This window comes from Limulus polyphemus, unplaced genomic scaffold (genome assembly GCF_000517525.1).
Source record: "Limulus polyphemus unplaced genomic scaffold, Limulus_polyphemus-2.1.2 Scaffold32, whole genome shotgun sequence".
In the NCBI taxonomy this organism is placed as follows: Eukaryota; Metazoa; Arthropoda; class Merostomata; order Xiphosura; family Limulidae; genus Limulus; species Limulus polyphemus.
The window spans coordinates 62,806-80,046 of record NW_013665642.1 but is presented as its reverse complement, the minus strand read 5'-3'; the positions used below and the strand labels follow the sequence as shown (position 1 = coordinate 80,046).

The following is a 17,241-nucleotide window of genomic DNA, read 5'->3' as shown; positions in this document are numbered from 1 at the left end:
TAACAAGCGAAAAGTCATGAGATATAATCCTATTACAGAAATAACACATCTCTTGGGATGTTTAAGATGATTTATCAGATAGTGTTCTTTAAAAGGTCATCCTCGAGTTTGCCTCATGTTACGAGTTCTTTATGTTCTTCTTTTATGTCAACTATAAAAACCTGATAATACATAGAAAATTCCAATGGGGCAGTCTTTGTCATAAGTGTATCACCGAACAATGTCACCAGTATTTAATAGCGAACACAGACGATCATCCTTTGAACTTACATTACAAGTTGATGATGATTATCATCAAACCAGTAAACAGGTAATGACCTTTTGCTGGGTTTTATCCATATCTAACCTGATGTTTTCTTCCTTATCCTTTGCTTTTTAAAGAGAAGATATGTTGATGAAAAAAGTATACCATAGGATCAACAAGTGGGAGGTCAGTGTAAAATACAATTGCTGAGATATCTAGGGAAGTTTTTTTACTGACATACACTATCTGATCACCTTATTAGGATCTATCCATCCCGAACCCCGACACTTGCAGTGGCGTAACAATAGGATGGCCTTAATAACAACATACCCAGATAATATTAGAATAAATAATTTTTAGTATTTTTAATATTTAACATTTCTATGCCTGAACCCCACATAAGAAACTGGGTGTGCAGCTAAATCTCACACTGGCAAGCTGGCAACACTGCTTCAGACTACGAGTCTGATTCTTTCTGAACTAGTTGACATTTGGCAAGTGTCTCTGGTGGCTGATGCCTGCGGCTGCATCCTGCGTTCTTCATACATTTATGAGGAAACAGTGTACAGAGCAGTCTCTTAAAGTAATAGTAATACACTAATACTACGGAGATTATGAGTGCAGTGAAAGATATAAATAGTGCCATAGTGGGTTTTGTGTATGTGGTGGTTATATAGTGGTCGTCATTATCTTGTATTTCATTGGTTTTCAACCAGTGGATCGCGAATCATTAATGGTTCGCATCAATCGATTTAGTTGTTCGCAAAATTTTGATTGAAAAATTGTCTTCGACATCTTTTTTTTTTTTTTGCTTTGCTTTTGTCTTGAATGTCTTGCTGTTGATAAAAAATAATTGTCTTGTAAAAAAAAAAAATTTGTTGACTTAAATTGACATTTCCTTTTGCTTCTTCCTGATCGATCCCATCAATTTCAATGGCCTTTATACTTTTCTGAACTCAGTAAATTTGTTTGATTTGTATAAATGATCTATAACTGTATCATATCCATACTGAAATATATTTTTTTCTTCATAGTATTGAAAGTATGGTGAGCTAAATTTATATACTCCTAAAAGACTCAGTAGTACAAAGTTCTACCTTTAATGATATTGATAGCCCTATAAATAAGATTAAAACTGATGCTAATAACTGTGTTTTTTAATGTTCTAGAAAAAGTAAGTACTGATTTTAAAAATTTGATTTTCATTACGTTACATAATACTGTGTTAAAACAAATGACAACAATAGATTTTTTGATTAAAAAAAAATCTTATGCATCTGTAGTTTATCTAAGTCAAAGCACCATCCAATCATTAAAGTTTCAATTCTGATGCGTGTGCGCGTTTGTTTTCTTATAGTAAAACCACACCGAAGACTTACCGCTGTCCCACCGGGGGACTCAATTCTGGTGATACGACTTTGTTATCACCTGATGATACAACTATAAATTGACCTTTTTAACGAAATGAAATGTTTTTTTTCAGTTGTTTTTGTTTTAGTTACTCACTAAGACACTTTAGCCAGCACACAGTTTTATGTTATAAAAATTGTTTGTGAAAATAATAATTACATAAATAAAATTCTCTGAATATTCTTCAAAATTCAAATTATTTAAAGGTATAAACTGAAAGGTAAGTACAGTGTTCGATTAAAATTAAGTGTTTTCTTGATTTTTTCACAATAATTTAATTATCAGTCGCTGAAATCGTTTTATTTCACTAATTCTATTGTGTTTTTAATAATATTAAATTATATCTCATTCCATTTTTATTCCATATATAGTATATATATAACGTTTTTGTGTTTTTTGTTTCAGAAGTTTCAGTTAATGTAACATACAAACATGTTAAAAGCTGCAACATGTCCTCAAAGAAATATCTAAGCGGAAGTTAAAAACGGAAAAAGAAAAAGGAAATTGAAGGAACTGTGTCGAAGTTGCCCAAAATTAGTGGTTTCTTTTCTCCCTTTGCTGTAAAAGTATTGACAGTGTACCTACTCAAATGTACCAGTAAGGAATAACTATGAAAATTAGTCCAGCGATGAACTTTGGGAAGACCGAAGATTGACAGATCCAGAAAGTTTGTTCCGAGTAATCGTTTTTTTATCGCACCTTGGACATAATCATAAATCAGTTGAACTCTCGTTTCACTTCCCTTCGTGAAGTTGTCTCCACCTTCTTTGTGTAGCAGCCCAGTATGTTGCAGAGCCTTTTAGACTTTATAAGCAAGCAACAATATTTGCCAGCAAGTATCAGAAAGATGTATCGGAATCATTCACTCAAGAAATCCTCAGCATGATATCCGCTCTGAAGGGTGAAAACAACAAAGTTTCTACCATCTGGGAACTTGCTAATTATTGCTCATGGTTTGTTTGTTTGAAGTTAAGCACAAAGCTACACATTGGGTTATTTGTGCTCTGCCCACCACGGGTATCGAAACCAGGTTTCTAGCCTTGTAACTCCGTAGACATACCTCTGTGCCACTGAGGCGGCTATTGCTCATAGAGAACCATTCTCTATCAGCGAGTTTTCCTGAGGTTTTCACAGCTTTGTTATTGGTTCTGATGATGCCAGTGTCGACTGCAAGTGCCGAGCGGTCTTTCTCAAAGTTAAAAATTATTGTAGAAGCACCATGAGTCAGCAACGATTACATAGACTGGCCATTCCATCAATCGAACAAAATGTTGCTCGTCAGTTCAACTTTAATGATCAATTGATCGATCAATTTGCTGAGATGAAAGCAAGGAAGAAATATTTCTAAAGATATTTCTTATGGAATATTCATAAGTTTCATGTAAACCTGTGTTAAACTTCCATGTTTATATTTGCTAATACTGAATTCGTATGTTTAGAAAAATATATCTAGCTGAAAATTTCTCTTCTTTAAAACGTGAACTCTTCTTGCTCATTCATTATATTTGATTAATAAGACAGCGAAGCTTAATAAGCTTTACATATTTTAGTTGTTCCAATATTAACCATAAACGTTATTAGTTTGGGAGGAAGCTCGAGGGGGGGGTCAGTAATACTTTGCCACGGGCCTTTCCGTTCCTAGTTACGTCACTGCACACTTGTAGAACACTTTGTGCAATCTATAACTTGCAATGTCAAACCTGTTATAGCGGCAAATAGTGGTCAAATCGATTATAAGAAAGTGGCCAGCCAGTGAGCGCGCGCTCACACACACACATGTATATATAGGTTTACAGTTTTACAATACCTCTCTAGCGTACTAATATTGGACTTTGAATACAAACATATAAAATGTCTGATTCTAATTTTAAAAAACAAAACATGTTGCACGTTTAATCGAACATAATATGCTTTGAGAGTTTTTTATATTGAAATATATGTTTATGCAGTTCAAACTTTATGAATTATGAATTCATTCTTGATAATATACTTGCAGCACTTGTTGGGCTTGAAACTAATAATAAATATCAAGTGAAAAACAACATGGGCCAGAACGTGTATTATGCTGCCGAAGGTAAGTTTATATGTTAAATCTATTAAAATTAAAAAAAACAAACATATATTAAATTGTTATTTCTGATTTAACTTAATTATTATCATGATTTATTTGGGAAATAAGTTATTTCACTGGTTTTATTTCTCTTTTTATCCTAGTGACTTTTCATATGATAACCAGCGTGTGCGGTAATAAACACATATTAAACTGATGTGCATTTTTTATTCTCTTTTATTATATTAAGTGAAACACTAAATATTTATATCAAATCAAATCTTCATAGCATGACGAACTGTATTTAGAGGAGGAAGTAAGAAACGGGAGAGGAATGTTAACAAGCAAACTGTGTCTCGAGAAAGGACTATGTAATATAACACGTTTTTCTACAAACTGCATTCCGTGTACATTAGTTGTTTGTTTGTTGGTAAAAACGCATAAAAATGTATTTTATTAGATACACACTGCTGTACCAGGTACTGGTGTGGTCCAATTCGACCATTTAACATGAAAATATTGGACAGTAGTGGCCGTGAAGTTATTCATCTCTACAGACCACTACGATGTGATTCTTGTTGTTGTCCTTGCTGTCTACAGGTAAAATATGCAGCATTATTATTTTTTTTTTTTGAAAATGAAAACAGCGCACTTTTAACCATAAAAATTGATTACTTAAAACCAATATTTATTTACCTAAATAAAGAATGTGTGAAAAACAGAATAATGGGACAGCCTTGTATACAAACAAATGTAGCCTGAGTGGATGAGGCTAATTCTAATACAAGTAGTTTAATAAAATTTAGTCGAACATTAAACATCAAATTTAAGACACTTCTTAGTTTAATTCCATATTTTATCGTTATTTGCATGCAACACTCCAACTTCGGCATTCTCAACATTGCCAAAATTTTGTAGCAAGGAAGTATAATTATGAACAAAACGATTCATCTGTGAAATACCAGTTAGCTGTCACTCACTTTATTTAGTGAAGAATAAAATTGTTTAATTCAGTTAAATATTTGATGTTATTAAAAAAGTAAGAAATTCATATTTACTTTAATACTTTTAAGATATTTTTATTTCATAACGCCCATTAAAATAGGGCGAAGTTATAAATAGTAAACCTATGAAGTACTATTTTCTTTTCCTCAATAGGTTGCTGTCTCTTAATAGTTTTTAATGCTATACTAAATAATTATTAAGAGCTCTGAGCTTATCCTTCCACAAGAAATAAGGCAAAAACTCTTTATCATGTGAACTAGGAAAAAATACCGGTAATGATGCAAACTGGGAAAAATAGCACACTTAAAGTAGTACCATCCCCACCCCACACACACTTATATATAGAAAGTACAGAAAAACTGTGTGATTTTATTTTTACGTAATATGAATATTTTTCGCTCTGCATTATTTCTGCTGTAATTTTTATCAATGCCAGTATTACTGGAGCCGTCATAAATTATCGGTTCCATTTTCCTCCCCACTTTGCATTATTACCTGTACTGTTTTTATCATTGCCAGTATCACTGGAGCCGTCATAAATTATCAGCTCTATTTTCTTTCCCACTTTGAATTATCATCTGTACTGTTTTTACTGTCATATACATTCATACTAGAGATCTAAGCGTTGTTCTAAAAGATGTATTACACTCATTTCCTAGCACCAATGTACAGCTTACCTTGTGGCATGGTTCAGAAACCTTATTTACAAAGCAATTTTGAAACCAATTATCGAATTTTTCTGATTATGACCTTACATAGAGAATAGTTAAATCAGACAATGACTCAAATATAGGCATCATAAAACATGCTTATGAATATGTCTGATTCTATTCGTCTCAATATTTAGAGGGACAAAACAGTGGCTATTTATACCTTTACTGTTCTAGTTTGTCAAAGGGTGAATATTGCTTAACGATTTTTGTTGCTATTATTAACAAAACAAAAACATAAGAATATATTTTTATTTCAGGAAATGGAAGTTACTGCCTCAGGCTCTACCATAGGTTTTGTCAAACAAGAGTGGAGTATTTGTATCCCAAAGTACAGAGTTGAAAATGCTGCCAAGGAGTGTATTTTACGGATTGAAGGACCATTTTGTCAATGCACTATGTGTGGTGATGTGAATTTTAAGGTTAGAATTTAAGGGTTGTGTTTGATTGCATTTTCGCTAAAATAAAATGTGCCCATTTAGTTAAGTGTTATTTTCTGGCACGGTTACATTTTTAACAATTGTATTACACTTGCTTTTTTTTTTATAACTTAGTGAAAAAATAATGTAACTAATTACATATTTATTCAGTTATAGAGAATTATCTAACATTTTCTAATTTTTTTAAATTACGTTTTCCTCTCAAATTCTAAAAATATTTTTTCTAATATTTAATGTCATTTCCTTCATTTAATGTTTTATGTTTAAAAAAGTATAATAATAATGAAGATAGTATATTTATTTATAAATATGTACTACCGGCACTTGTGTTTAAAATTTTCAAAAAAGTATAGTTACTTGTTTAATCTGTAATCCGTCGATGAACACGTTCGCCCTTTCAACCGTGAGAGCATTGTAATTTGACAGTCACTTCCATTATTCATTGGTAAAAGAGTAACCCAACAGATGGCGGTGTAGAAGGGAGTGTTGACTAGTTCCCTTCCCTAGTCTATTAATTCAAATTCAGGACGACTAGCGCGGCTGGTCTTCCAATAGCTTTACGCGAAAATTCAACAAATAAAAGTATCTTTATTTGTTTATTTTCAGCGCAAAGATGAACAGTGGCTATCTGCGATGTGCTTACTGTAGGGATATTTCTTAACAGCAAAGTAAAGCCATTTATTGTTGTGTACAATCAGGCGTGATTTGTGATTTTTATTTTTTCCTGCTTTAGGTACTTTCCCATGATGGAAGTAAAGAAGTTGGAAAAATCACTAAACAATGGTCAGGATTAGTTAAAGAAATGTTCACAGATGCAGATAATTTTGGGATTACATTCCCAATGAATTTAGATGTCAACATAAAAGCTGTTCTTCTTGGAGCCTGCTTTATGATCGTGAGCATTTGATTTTTTTTTTAAATTACCCCAAACTGTTTTATTTAACTTTGTTTCTTTTACATGTAGATTTTGTAATAAGGTTAAAGATGAAGGATGGTTTTACTTACTGTTTTCAGCAGTTTATGGCAAAGCGAAATAAATAAATCTGTTGTTTAACAAGGGTGATGAAAAGGAAGGTTTGAATATATTCCGGAGGTGATTCAGTCAGGTAACTGCATGGAATGATTGGATGCAAAACCAACCTACCATTACTTTCTTCTAGCCCTAGATGTCCTAGTCTTTGAACGCTGAGTGAGAACTATTTATGTAACTGTAACTCAATTGTGAAAGAGCTTCATCACAGATATGCAAAAAATTGAACTATCTACAAAAATTAAAGCCAGAAGATGCAATGAAAGTTTGGCAGCTTGTATTAATGATTTGTTTTTGTTCTAGTTACACTGTGAGGCATAGCTGAGCATGGCTGAAAATTCCCATGAGGATATCCTTTTATATAAGTTTATTGAGGTTCTGATGATTGAGCCTACGAGGATTCATTTAGGCATCAGAGATCTTCTAATGCCAAATGCAGTTTAATGAGATTTTAAGAAGTGTCTTCAAGCAAAACCTCAAGAAGTAAAAAGCTAGAAGCAGTGCTACTGGGATCCAACCAATTACAAAACACTTTCAGATGCATCTACACTTCTGAGACATCAGAAAAAGTCCGAGTTACCGCAGCTAAAGTTACAGTAAGCTGTAAAAGACTAGCAAAGATGAGGTACCCTCTTGATACAGGAACCTCAGAGACATATTTATCTTACTAATCAATAGCTGCAGTAAGACAAATATTAAGATGAACATTTCAGTAAAAATCAGGTTAATGGTATTGCTGTGATAGCCAGGACTTTCCACGTCTAGTTTGAGTACAGAAAAGGATGTGGTAGAGCAGAACTTGCTCTAGTGTCAGACAACAGCGAAAGGCTTGTAGAGGAGCTTTCACAGCTGCAAGGGTAGTTAGTAGCTGGTCTCAGGTTATGTTTGTGTTAAAAGCTGAGAAAGTTGAAGTTGGCTTGAACACGGTCTAGTACGTGCCTTTAAACATAAATGGTTGCGAGGTTGAGTTTTTAGTCGATATTGAAGCAGTCAGTACTTGACTCAACCTTGTAGTCCTTCAAGAACTCCCATCTAAACCACTATTCTGACCATTAAATACTACGCTCTGGCTAAGCGTAATGGGTTAGAAGTTTAGTGAAGATGTTAGGCATTCTCTCATAATTAATATTACTTTTTTTCTGAATGAATACATTAATAGCTGAGCTTATTTCATGTACAGGCAAGTGTGACCCGTAGAACAGTTGAACTGTAGCTTTGTGATTAATTCATCAAATCCCGACGAAATAAAATCCAGAACTAGTAATTTGAAACTGTACATTTTGAATACGAAATAACTATTCCATCAAATGTACGAATGTAATAATATATATTAAACATTCGTGGATTTTACCAGATAAACATGTTGTTTTGTCTCTAAACACCAATTTGTACTCACTCTAATTGTAATAGCTCTAAAAAGAGGATATATTCCAGTTATATTGTGTGATTATGGACAGTCAACTATAACGTTATACAACTGGAATTGTACAAAGAGTGGCGTGTGAACGATAATTAACCGAATAGAATAGCTAGCATTACTTCAGCCATACTGCATTTATGAGTAAATATACAGCTTCCAAACCATCTGAAGTCGCTGGTAGAAAAATGTAAAAATAGCCTGGATACATATCAACAGAAATAACGTTGTTTAAGATTAACATAAAATGAAGAGTTTATTAATTATTTAATTGCACTTAACCTTCATTAATTATTATAGAGTAAGGACTCGGGGTGGGAACAATAATGATAAAAATTAATCATTTTCATTTGTGTTTTTATTTTAAGTTATCATATTTTACGTATTACAGGTATTATAAAAAACATATAATGTATTAGGTCATTTGTTACTGCTGTGTTTAGCCTTCATGACCTATTTCAGCTTAATATATATTTCCTTCCCTTTCTCTCTCTTTCAGGACTTCATGTTTTTTGAGCACACCGCAAAGTAGGAATCCGACTGCCCAAGGATATGTTGGAGAGATTCGGACCAGTAATAACTATGTGATAATCTGGTGGAAGTATTTATCTCGTTGATATTGAGTAAAAATAATAATATATAATCTACATACGAAGGAATTAAATATCAAGAAAATCCAGTTTTTTTTTCTCTATATTTTGTTTTGTTTTTCACAAATATTGGGCAAGTTTGATTGTTTGTCAACCACCCTTGTACACAACACGTTTCTATTTTGAAATATTATACTTAGTAGTTTGTGGTTTTGATGTCACAGTGCAATATACATCGTGATTTATCTGGTCAAACTTACAAATATATTTTTTTAGTGTAGTGTGGAATCAGATTAGTTGATCTCATCATAATCCCTAATGTACAGCATGTATTACTTTTTTTAACTCATAGTTTTTAAAAAACGATTATTTTATACACAATTCTATAACATGTATTACTGTTTCAAATGTCCAGATATTTCATTAATGCTTCTTGTAAAAATCCTTTGACATCCTGCAAAAGGGGAACATTATAATGTAACAATTTAAAGCTAATAATCTGAATAGATGAATATGAAGCTTAAAGATAGAAGAAGTATACATAACTGTGAAAACAAAAATTAATTACATACAAGTTTATGGTTACAAAAAGCAATAGATATTCATATAATCATATTTATTTTGCATTTCTGTACAATGGATTCCAAGATGAACTACAATTTTGGTACCAACCATATCATTAAAAATTTATGCTAAAAATTGTATCAAAAGTAATACAAAGTGTTTTTAAGTAACTCTCAGGCATTTTCGTTATTTTCTCTAAGTAAATAAAGGTTTTTCGAATCATCCAGATTTTACTTTCACATTGATAATCTTTGGAAATATAAACTAAACAAATTCTAATAAACTACATATTTCTGGAATAAGAGAGTTTAACTTAGCTATACTATAAATTATTTAATGTACCTTAAACATAAACCCTAATACAACGTGAACATTGCGGTCAAAATAATTGTGACATACTTAGAGTAGCAAAATGGATAAAATTATTTTAACTAGCTAAAAAACCGTATTTACAACAATTATTTGTTTTTGTACCCATTGTAAACAGTTAACAGGGTGAACATATAATTCATACAACAGTTGTTTTGTGCCAAACTTAATTCCAAATTTGTAGTAAATACGTATTGATCTAGCTCTCTTAGATCTTACATAAGATGAGAATTTTTATATATATTGAAAATTCTCACATCGTATTGAATCAGTAAATGAGAACATCTTAAATTTAATTTATATAACGTAGTCATAATGAGCCGTTTGTTTTATGCCTGTACGGCAATCACAGAACAATTGTAGACAAAATATGTGGTTTTGAAAATATTTAAACGTGTTTTTATCATTGAAAGAAATGCATATGATTCATGTCACAAATTAAAAGTTTTTTTGTATTTAAGTGTGAATTGTAGTGCTTTTGATTAGTGTGGATTTGAAGTTTACTTTTTGCTGTCACTTATTGTACCAAAACTGTTTTGTTTGATTACTCATTTTACTCCAGATTACTATAAAATACCAAATGTAGTTTTTACTGACACTAGGACATCCTCTTACACGTACTTTCAGTATTCCAATGTGGTATAATACCAAATGTAGTTTTTACTGACACTAGGACATCTAACTGTTTTGTTTGATTACTCATTTTACTCCAGATTACTATAAAATAACAAATGTAGTTTTTACTGACACTAGGACATCCAACTGTTTTGTTTGATTACTCATTTTACTCCAGATTACTATAAAAAACCAAATGTAGTTTTTACTAACACTAGGACATCCAACTGTTTTGTTTGATTACTCAAATTACTCCAGATTACTATAAAATACCAAATGTAGTTTTTACTGACACTAGGACATCCAACTGTTTTGTTTGATTACTCATTTTACTCCAGATTACTATAAAATAACAAATGTAGTTTTTACTGACACTAGGACATCCAACTGTTTTGTTTGATTACTCATTTTACTCCAGATTACTATAAAATACAAATGTAGTTTTTACTGACACTAAGACATTCAACTGTTTTGTTTGATTACTCATTTTACTCCAGATTACTATAAAATACCAAATGTAGTTTTTACTGACACTAGGACATCCTCTTACACGTACTTTCAGTATTCCAATGTGGTATAATACCAAATGTAGTTTTTACTGACACTAGGACATCCTCTTACACGTACTTTCAGTATTTCAATGTGGTATGATTTTTTACCTATCATCAAGAGTAAGTTGTGGGAAAACTTTAAACTTCCTAACATTTTATATGATTGGAAGCTCCAGATCTCAAGAATGGATGTTAATTATGAAATGACGTAAAAGTTTGAGATAGCATTAAAGGTATTACAGGCTATAGACTGAAAGGCCAATTTCTTATGGACATTCAACTTTCCCTCTACGTCTTCGTCATTACTACTGTATTGAACCTTGTGTTTAATCTAACTTGATTCAGATATGAAATTGGTTTTATATTTCGTATTTTGTATTGTAAACCCTATAATCAAAATGCATATTATATTTTATTTCAGAAGCTTTTGTCTGATTATTTTGTATGTTAAACGTTGCTTTGTTTTCTCATTTGACACGGAAAACTCAAGTATTTCAATGAAACAGATTTACCTTACATTATTATTTTTACAATATGTTTTAGTCATTTAAGTACTTTGAAAGATAACATGCTTTTTGTCACGGTTTCAATGAGTTTGTAGAAAAATAGACCATTTATGTGTGAAAACTCTAGTAGCTCATTAAATAATTTATTTAAATTACTGTCTTAGTAGCTTGAATATATATTATCAACATTTTTAGAAGTTTCAATGAACCAACCAAAGAATAGGTATTTAGTTATTATTACTTATGCTTTGAAAATATCTTATACCAATAGATAGAGAACAAAGTCATCTTCAGGAGAATATCAGGTAACAACATATCAATATACAATAATATTGGTCGTATATTGATTTTTCATGGTGAATTTACAAAAACTTGCAAGAGGGAACCATTTCCTCCTTAAGTTTTGTGCACTGTATTTTGAAATCTTCTGATTGAATGATTGAAAAAAAACGTTTAATTGAATAAGTCGATCAACAGAGAAATAGATCTCTGATTATCAGATCTTTTACAGATCGATTGAAATATATAATACAGATTTTACAAATGGTGCATTATCCTCGGTACATTTTCTGTTGTCATCAGTGCTTATAAGACATTTTTAGTTTTATAGAAAAATCAAAGTCTTAAAGCAACATTCGTTGGTTCATAAATAAAAAATAACCTAATTCTGTTGACAGTGTATGAACATAGAAGTAACTTCATACCAATAGATCTTGCTAGAAGTCACACCAATAGTTCCTGTTCGCAGTATATATGGAAAATTGATCACCATATCACAAGTAACGACTATTTGTTGCTGTATAAAAAAAAAAAGTTATTTACCTGTTGTAAATGTGTTTGTCGTCATTACTTGAATAACAACTAGCCTAATATTAAAATACCTGCTGACAGTAAGTGAATAAAAACTATTCTAATTCCAGTAAGCCTGTTGTTAAAATTGGAATAAAAACTATAGCCTTAATAACCATTAATAACACAGGCCTGCGAATTTAAATTTCACAAAAGTTGTTTTGGTTTTAATAAGGAATTTTCCATAATTCAGTTACGCAGATTTCGAAAATATTATCCATTTTTTTCCCATCGCGTAAGGATTTTTTACAAATCGGGAAGAAAAAAAAACTTATCTAGATCAAATTATTATTTCGTTTACCACAATGAACATTTTTTATGATTATGTTTGGGTTCTAGAACGATCGATAAGACTCACTTCGCGATTGGTCTAGAAAAATCTATAGCCTTGGTTCTCAACATTTTAAGCATAAGAAAATGTGGCCCGATTTGAAAGAAAATGATTCACTTATGTAGAAGTACATATGACGTTTGGTGAAAAAATCTGCACGTGGTGGAGAAAATGAATATTATTTTCAAATTCAGCGTACAGGAATTGCTGTAGAACATGTAAAAATGTCAAGACAATGAAACCATCGCAGACGTAATTACTGCTGCTGCTAATATCATATAATCAAAATCTAGTCTGATACTAGTTGATTCTATACCTAAGTGTATTTTCAGTAATCGACTTAAACAGTAACCTAAAACAAGTATCCCGAGTTATCACTAATACTTCCTGCTGACACTAAACTGAACAACTAAATCAATACTAGTAGCTGCTATTAGCAGTATACAGAGAGAAAGTAGTATTAGTTCATACTAGTTGTTTTTATTAACAATAATTGGATAAAAACCATACCCACATCTGTAACTTCTTTTGGTAGTACACGCATGAAAACTAGCTTTTTAACAATAACTCTTGTTGAAGGTCACAAATACAAGCTAGAATCATACCAATGGTGAAAACTAAAAGCTAGTCTTACAAATACAATTAGATGCTTGTTACCATTGATTAATTTAAAACTATTTCAACATTAGTAACTACTGCTGGTAGAGTGTGATTACTAGACATATCATCATATATTAACTTTCCATAACTATTAAATAATATATCTTTAGGTGTATTCAGGTAATTTTTTAACATTTTCATACAGGTGTTCCGCACGCAATTACGACATATTTGTAAGTCGGGTGTGAGAAATCAACTTGCACTAATCGTCTACCTTAGGTTGTTGTGATTGTTGTTGTCTTATAGCAAAGCCACATCGGGCTAGCTGCTGTGTCCACCGAGGACACAACAGGTAGCCAGCCCATAGTGCTTTGCTTTAAAACAAACAAACAGATTATAGTGAAGAAACCTTTTATTTGCTCATTTGTGTTTGCTTGCTTATCTGTTACCGTCCATGTTCGAAATTATTTTTCTGCATAATATTTTTAGAACCTGTACTTTGCGGACACTTATAGCTGTAGGATATTAGTGTTCCTGAATACAAACAAACCCAATAATAATAATATGTATTTTGTTGTACATTTTAAAACTATCCCATACTTATATTTCTTGTGGTAGTAGAACCATGGACCATGAGATGCATATACCGGCATAGACCACCAAGACACGCCCGGTCCCCAAAGTTGCTGAAAAGTCTAATGGTTACGATATCGGAATACTGGATCCATTGATTGTGCTAGCCAAGAAACACTGTACTGTTATTATTTTACTTACACCACCGTGCCTTATACTACTATGGGTCAATTCGACTTGTTTTAAGTAAAGCGTTTCCTATTTACTCTCGCCTTATATGCGGAATTTGTACTCTGTTGTACATCAGTTTACCTGAATACCACAAGAGAAGAGATTGAAAAATATACAGTTGAAAATGTTAACACCAACAGGGGCCAAGCGCAGCCCAAAGATTAGTGTGCTGCACTGTGGATCTGAGGTTCCTTGATTCACGTCTCGATTCCGCTAAGAATAGAAAATCGCGCTTTGCACTTTGGAATGCATTGTAAGTGTGACAGTAAAATCATACTATTAAGCCCGACAAAATTATCCCAGTGTTGGCAGTAAATGGTTTTGATTAGCTGCTTTCCTTCTAGCCTATCACTTTAAAATTAGGGACGGCTAATTCAGATATTCCTCGTGTAGTTTTGCGCGAAATTCGACATACGAACACTACACCCAAATATAAACCCAAAATACCAGCTCTGCGTATAAGCAAAATATAAGCCCTAATTACTACTCTTTGTAGTAATATGGAAAGTATTTAAACCAAATGGTAAGACCAGCAAATATTATAAAAACCAACACCATTAGTCATAGATTCACATAAAGCTATGTAGGAAAAGTTCAAAGTTCTATCAAATATGTAGTAATATAATATCCTTCGTTGATCTCAATGTTGAAACTTAACAGCAAATGACCAATTTAGTCAATCTTCTTGCTGGTGCACTTGTTATTTGTTTCAACTCAGTTGATCTTTTGTCCCACTCTCTTAGTTTTGTATAGTTTGGTTTTTCACTCGTGGTTGGTAGATAAATGATGGATCAGGCTTATTCGGTCTTTAGAGTTTTATTGATGTGTAAAACATAGTTCGATAAATTTATTTAATAATAAAATATCTTATCCGGATCAAATTTTGAAAATAAAAAACTACGTACATGCATGTATCTATTTTCCTTGTAACAAACCACACAAATGTTAAACATGTCCTAACATGCCTGATCACTTCGTAGCAAAGAGCAGATCTCGCCGCTGAACCGTTAGTTGCGACATTAACCTTAATGAGTACGGACGTGCTTTATGGGTCCTTAAATCTTTACTTTTTCTTTTTTATGGTTACTGTTTTGAACCAAAGTTGTTCTTCGTTGGGTTGAATATATATACCAAAAAAAAACACAAAAGAGTGTGGTTTTTTCGTTGAGTGACAAAGTAGACATTATGAACAAATTAAAAACAGGTGAATCTGGTAAATATCGAGCAGAAAAATATGGCTTTGGAACTTAAACAATATCAGGCATTTAGAAAAAGAGCGATTCAATTTTTAATTCTGTTTCTGTTTTGGAGAAGGAGGATGGAAGTTCGACGCGGAATGCAATGAAAAAAAAAACAGAAAATAAGAAAGTAGATAATACTGTTTTCATGTAATTTTTAAAAAAGCAGTTACACGGTCAGCCCATTTCAGGTCCTGATCTTTGTGAAAAAGCTGGAAATTTTAAGAACAACTTGGTGGTAATCTATAATTGAAGCAAGCTCAGAATGGCTAAGAAACTTTAAGTTATGACATAGTATACGTGTACTATATATTCATGTCGAAAAGTTTTCAACTGACTTTATAGAAGCTTATAATTTTGTAAATAAACTAAAAACGTCAATTTGCAAAAAAAAAAAAAAAGAACACGATACCGACTTCGTATATAATCCAGATGTAATTGTACTTAGCTGGAAAACTCTCTCAAACAAATCACTGGCATCACGAAGAGAGGCAACTGCGCCTGGTTGTAAAATGTCTAAGGAGGGAGAGACGATTTTGGTATGTGCTAATGCTAGTGAAAATCACAAGCTGTCTTTGCTACTCATTAAGAAATGTTAATGATACGATTTTTGATAATGTCCAATTATCTGGACCACCCTTGGTCCCAATTAGTCCAGATAATCGGCGATCTACTTTACTTTATTGGTATATTTTCAGAAAAACCTCATGTTTCAAGGTATATTTAATGAATACATTGATACAGGTATAGGTCAATGTATTTATATCTTTAACAGTGTACGTTGACATTCTGTTTCGCATTAAAATAGATACAGCTGTTATCAAATATTTTAACTTTTTTATTGAGTTTTGGGCGTTTATTTTTGAAAATTTATAAAACAAATGTTTCAGAAATATGAATGAATATCTTAAATTTGATATCGAAATTTGTTGTCACTTCCAAAACAATTTTATAATAATTATTATGATGTTGCTTTCGTTTTTGTTTAAAACATATCGTTTAGTAAAAATTAAGTATTTTCAAATATATTTATTGTACAAACTAGTGATTAAACAAGAGAGCAAAAATACACTAGTGAGAAATATAAAATTTATGTCTTATATTCACGCACCACCCCCCGTGTCTCAGAAATAAGACTTAGAGCTTATAACGCTAAAAGTTGGACTTCGATACCTGTGGTGGGCACAGCGCATATAGTAAAATCTGCAGCTTTGCATTTAAAGCAAACAAAGTTTTGCGCAATCAAATAAACAATAATTGAATCCTCTTCCATTTGAATACCTTTATTCAGCGTATTTTGGACCCAGTTTCGAAAATCTATAACAGGTGAATTATCAAACATATCTCACAGTTTGCTTAATTATTGGAATAATTAAAAGTAAATTTGCTAAGTAACAATGTTAACTTTCAAATATTGTTCAATACTGCAAAATCATATTAACAATAGAAAATTAAAGAAAAAAATCATTCTATATATGCATGTGACATCTAGTGGCTGATCTATGAATCTACTCACACGGAGAGAATCCCGATTAAAATATGTGAGAGGGATTTATATTATTTATAAACAATGTTCTTAAAATAAGATAAAAAAATTAATCGAAGTCAACTGGTTTCTCCCTTTGGTAATACCAGTGCTGGAGCTATGATACTCGAACTGGAACTGCACTGGCGGATACTGGTGTGTCAGAATTTAGAAATATAATTCTTTTTGCCAATTGTCAAAAATAAAAGGCTTTTACTTATACTTATTAATAGTATAAATATATAATGTGTTGTTGATGGGATTAGGATTCTTCTACAGGTGTCTGTAACTTGTTGGTGATAAAATCAACGATAAATGAATAGCACGCACTTCACTTGTTTTCAAAATGATATATATTGTTACGACAGCGGGGGTCACGTGACTCTAGTAACA

General features: G+C 32.0%; 1 protein-coding gene across 1 annotated transcript in view; it reads left to right on the top strand.

Annotated features, from left to right (window-relative positions):
* Window positions 1–11,653, top strand: part of LOC106460032 (phospholipid scramblase 2-like) — a 32,384-nt gene extending 20,731 nt beyond the window's left edge. Inside the window, exons 4-8 of the mRNA XM_022386997.1 lie at window positions 3,651–3,728; window positions 4,165–4,304; window positions 5,680–5,841; window positions 6,593–6,754; window positions 8,806–11,653. Of these exons, the coding sequence (XP_022242705.1) occupies window positions 3,651–3,728; window positions 4,165–4,304; window positions 5,680–5,841; window positions 6,593–6,754; window positions 8,806–8,838 (575 nt within the window). The 3' untranslated portion in view covers window positions 8,839–11,653. The remainder of the gene's footprint in view (window positions 1–3,650; window positions 3,729–4,164; window positions 4,305–5,679; window positions 5,842–6,592; window positions 6,755–8,805) is intronic.
* The last annotated feature ends 5,588 nt before the right edge of the window (window positions 11,654–17,241 follow it).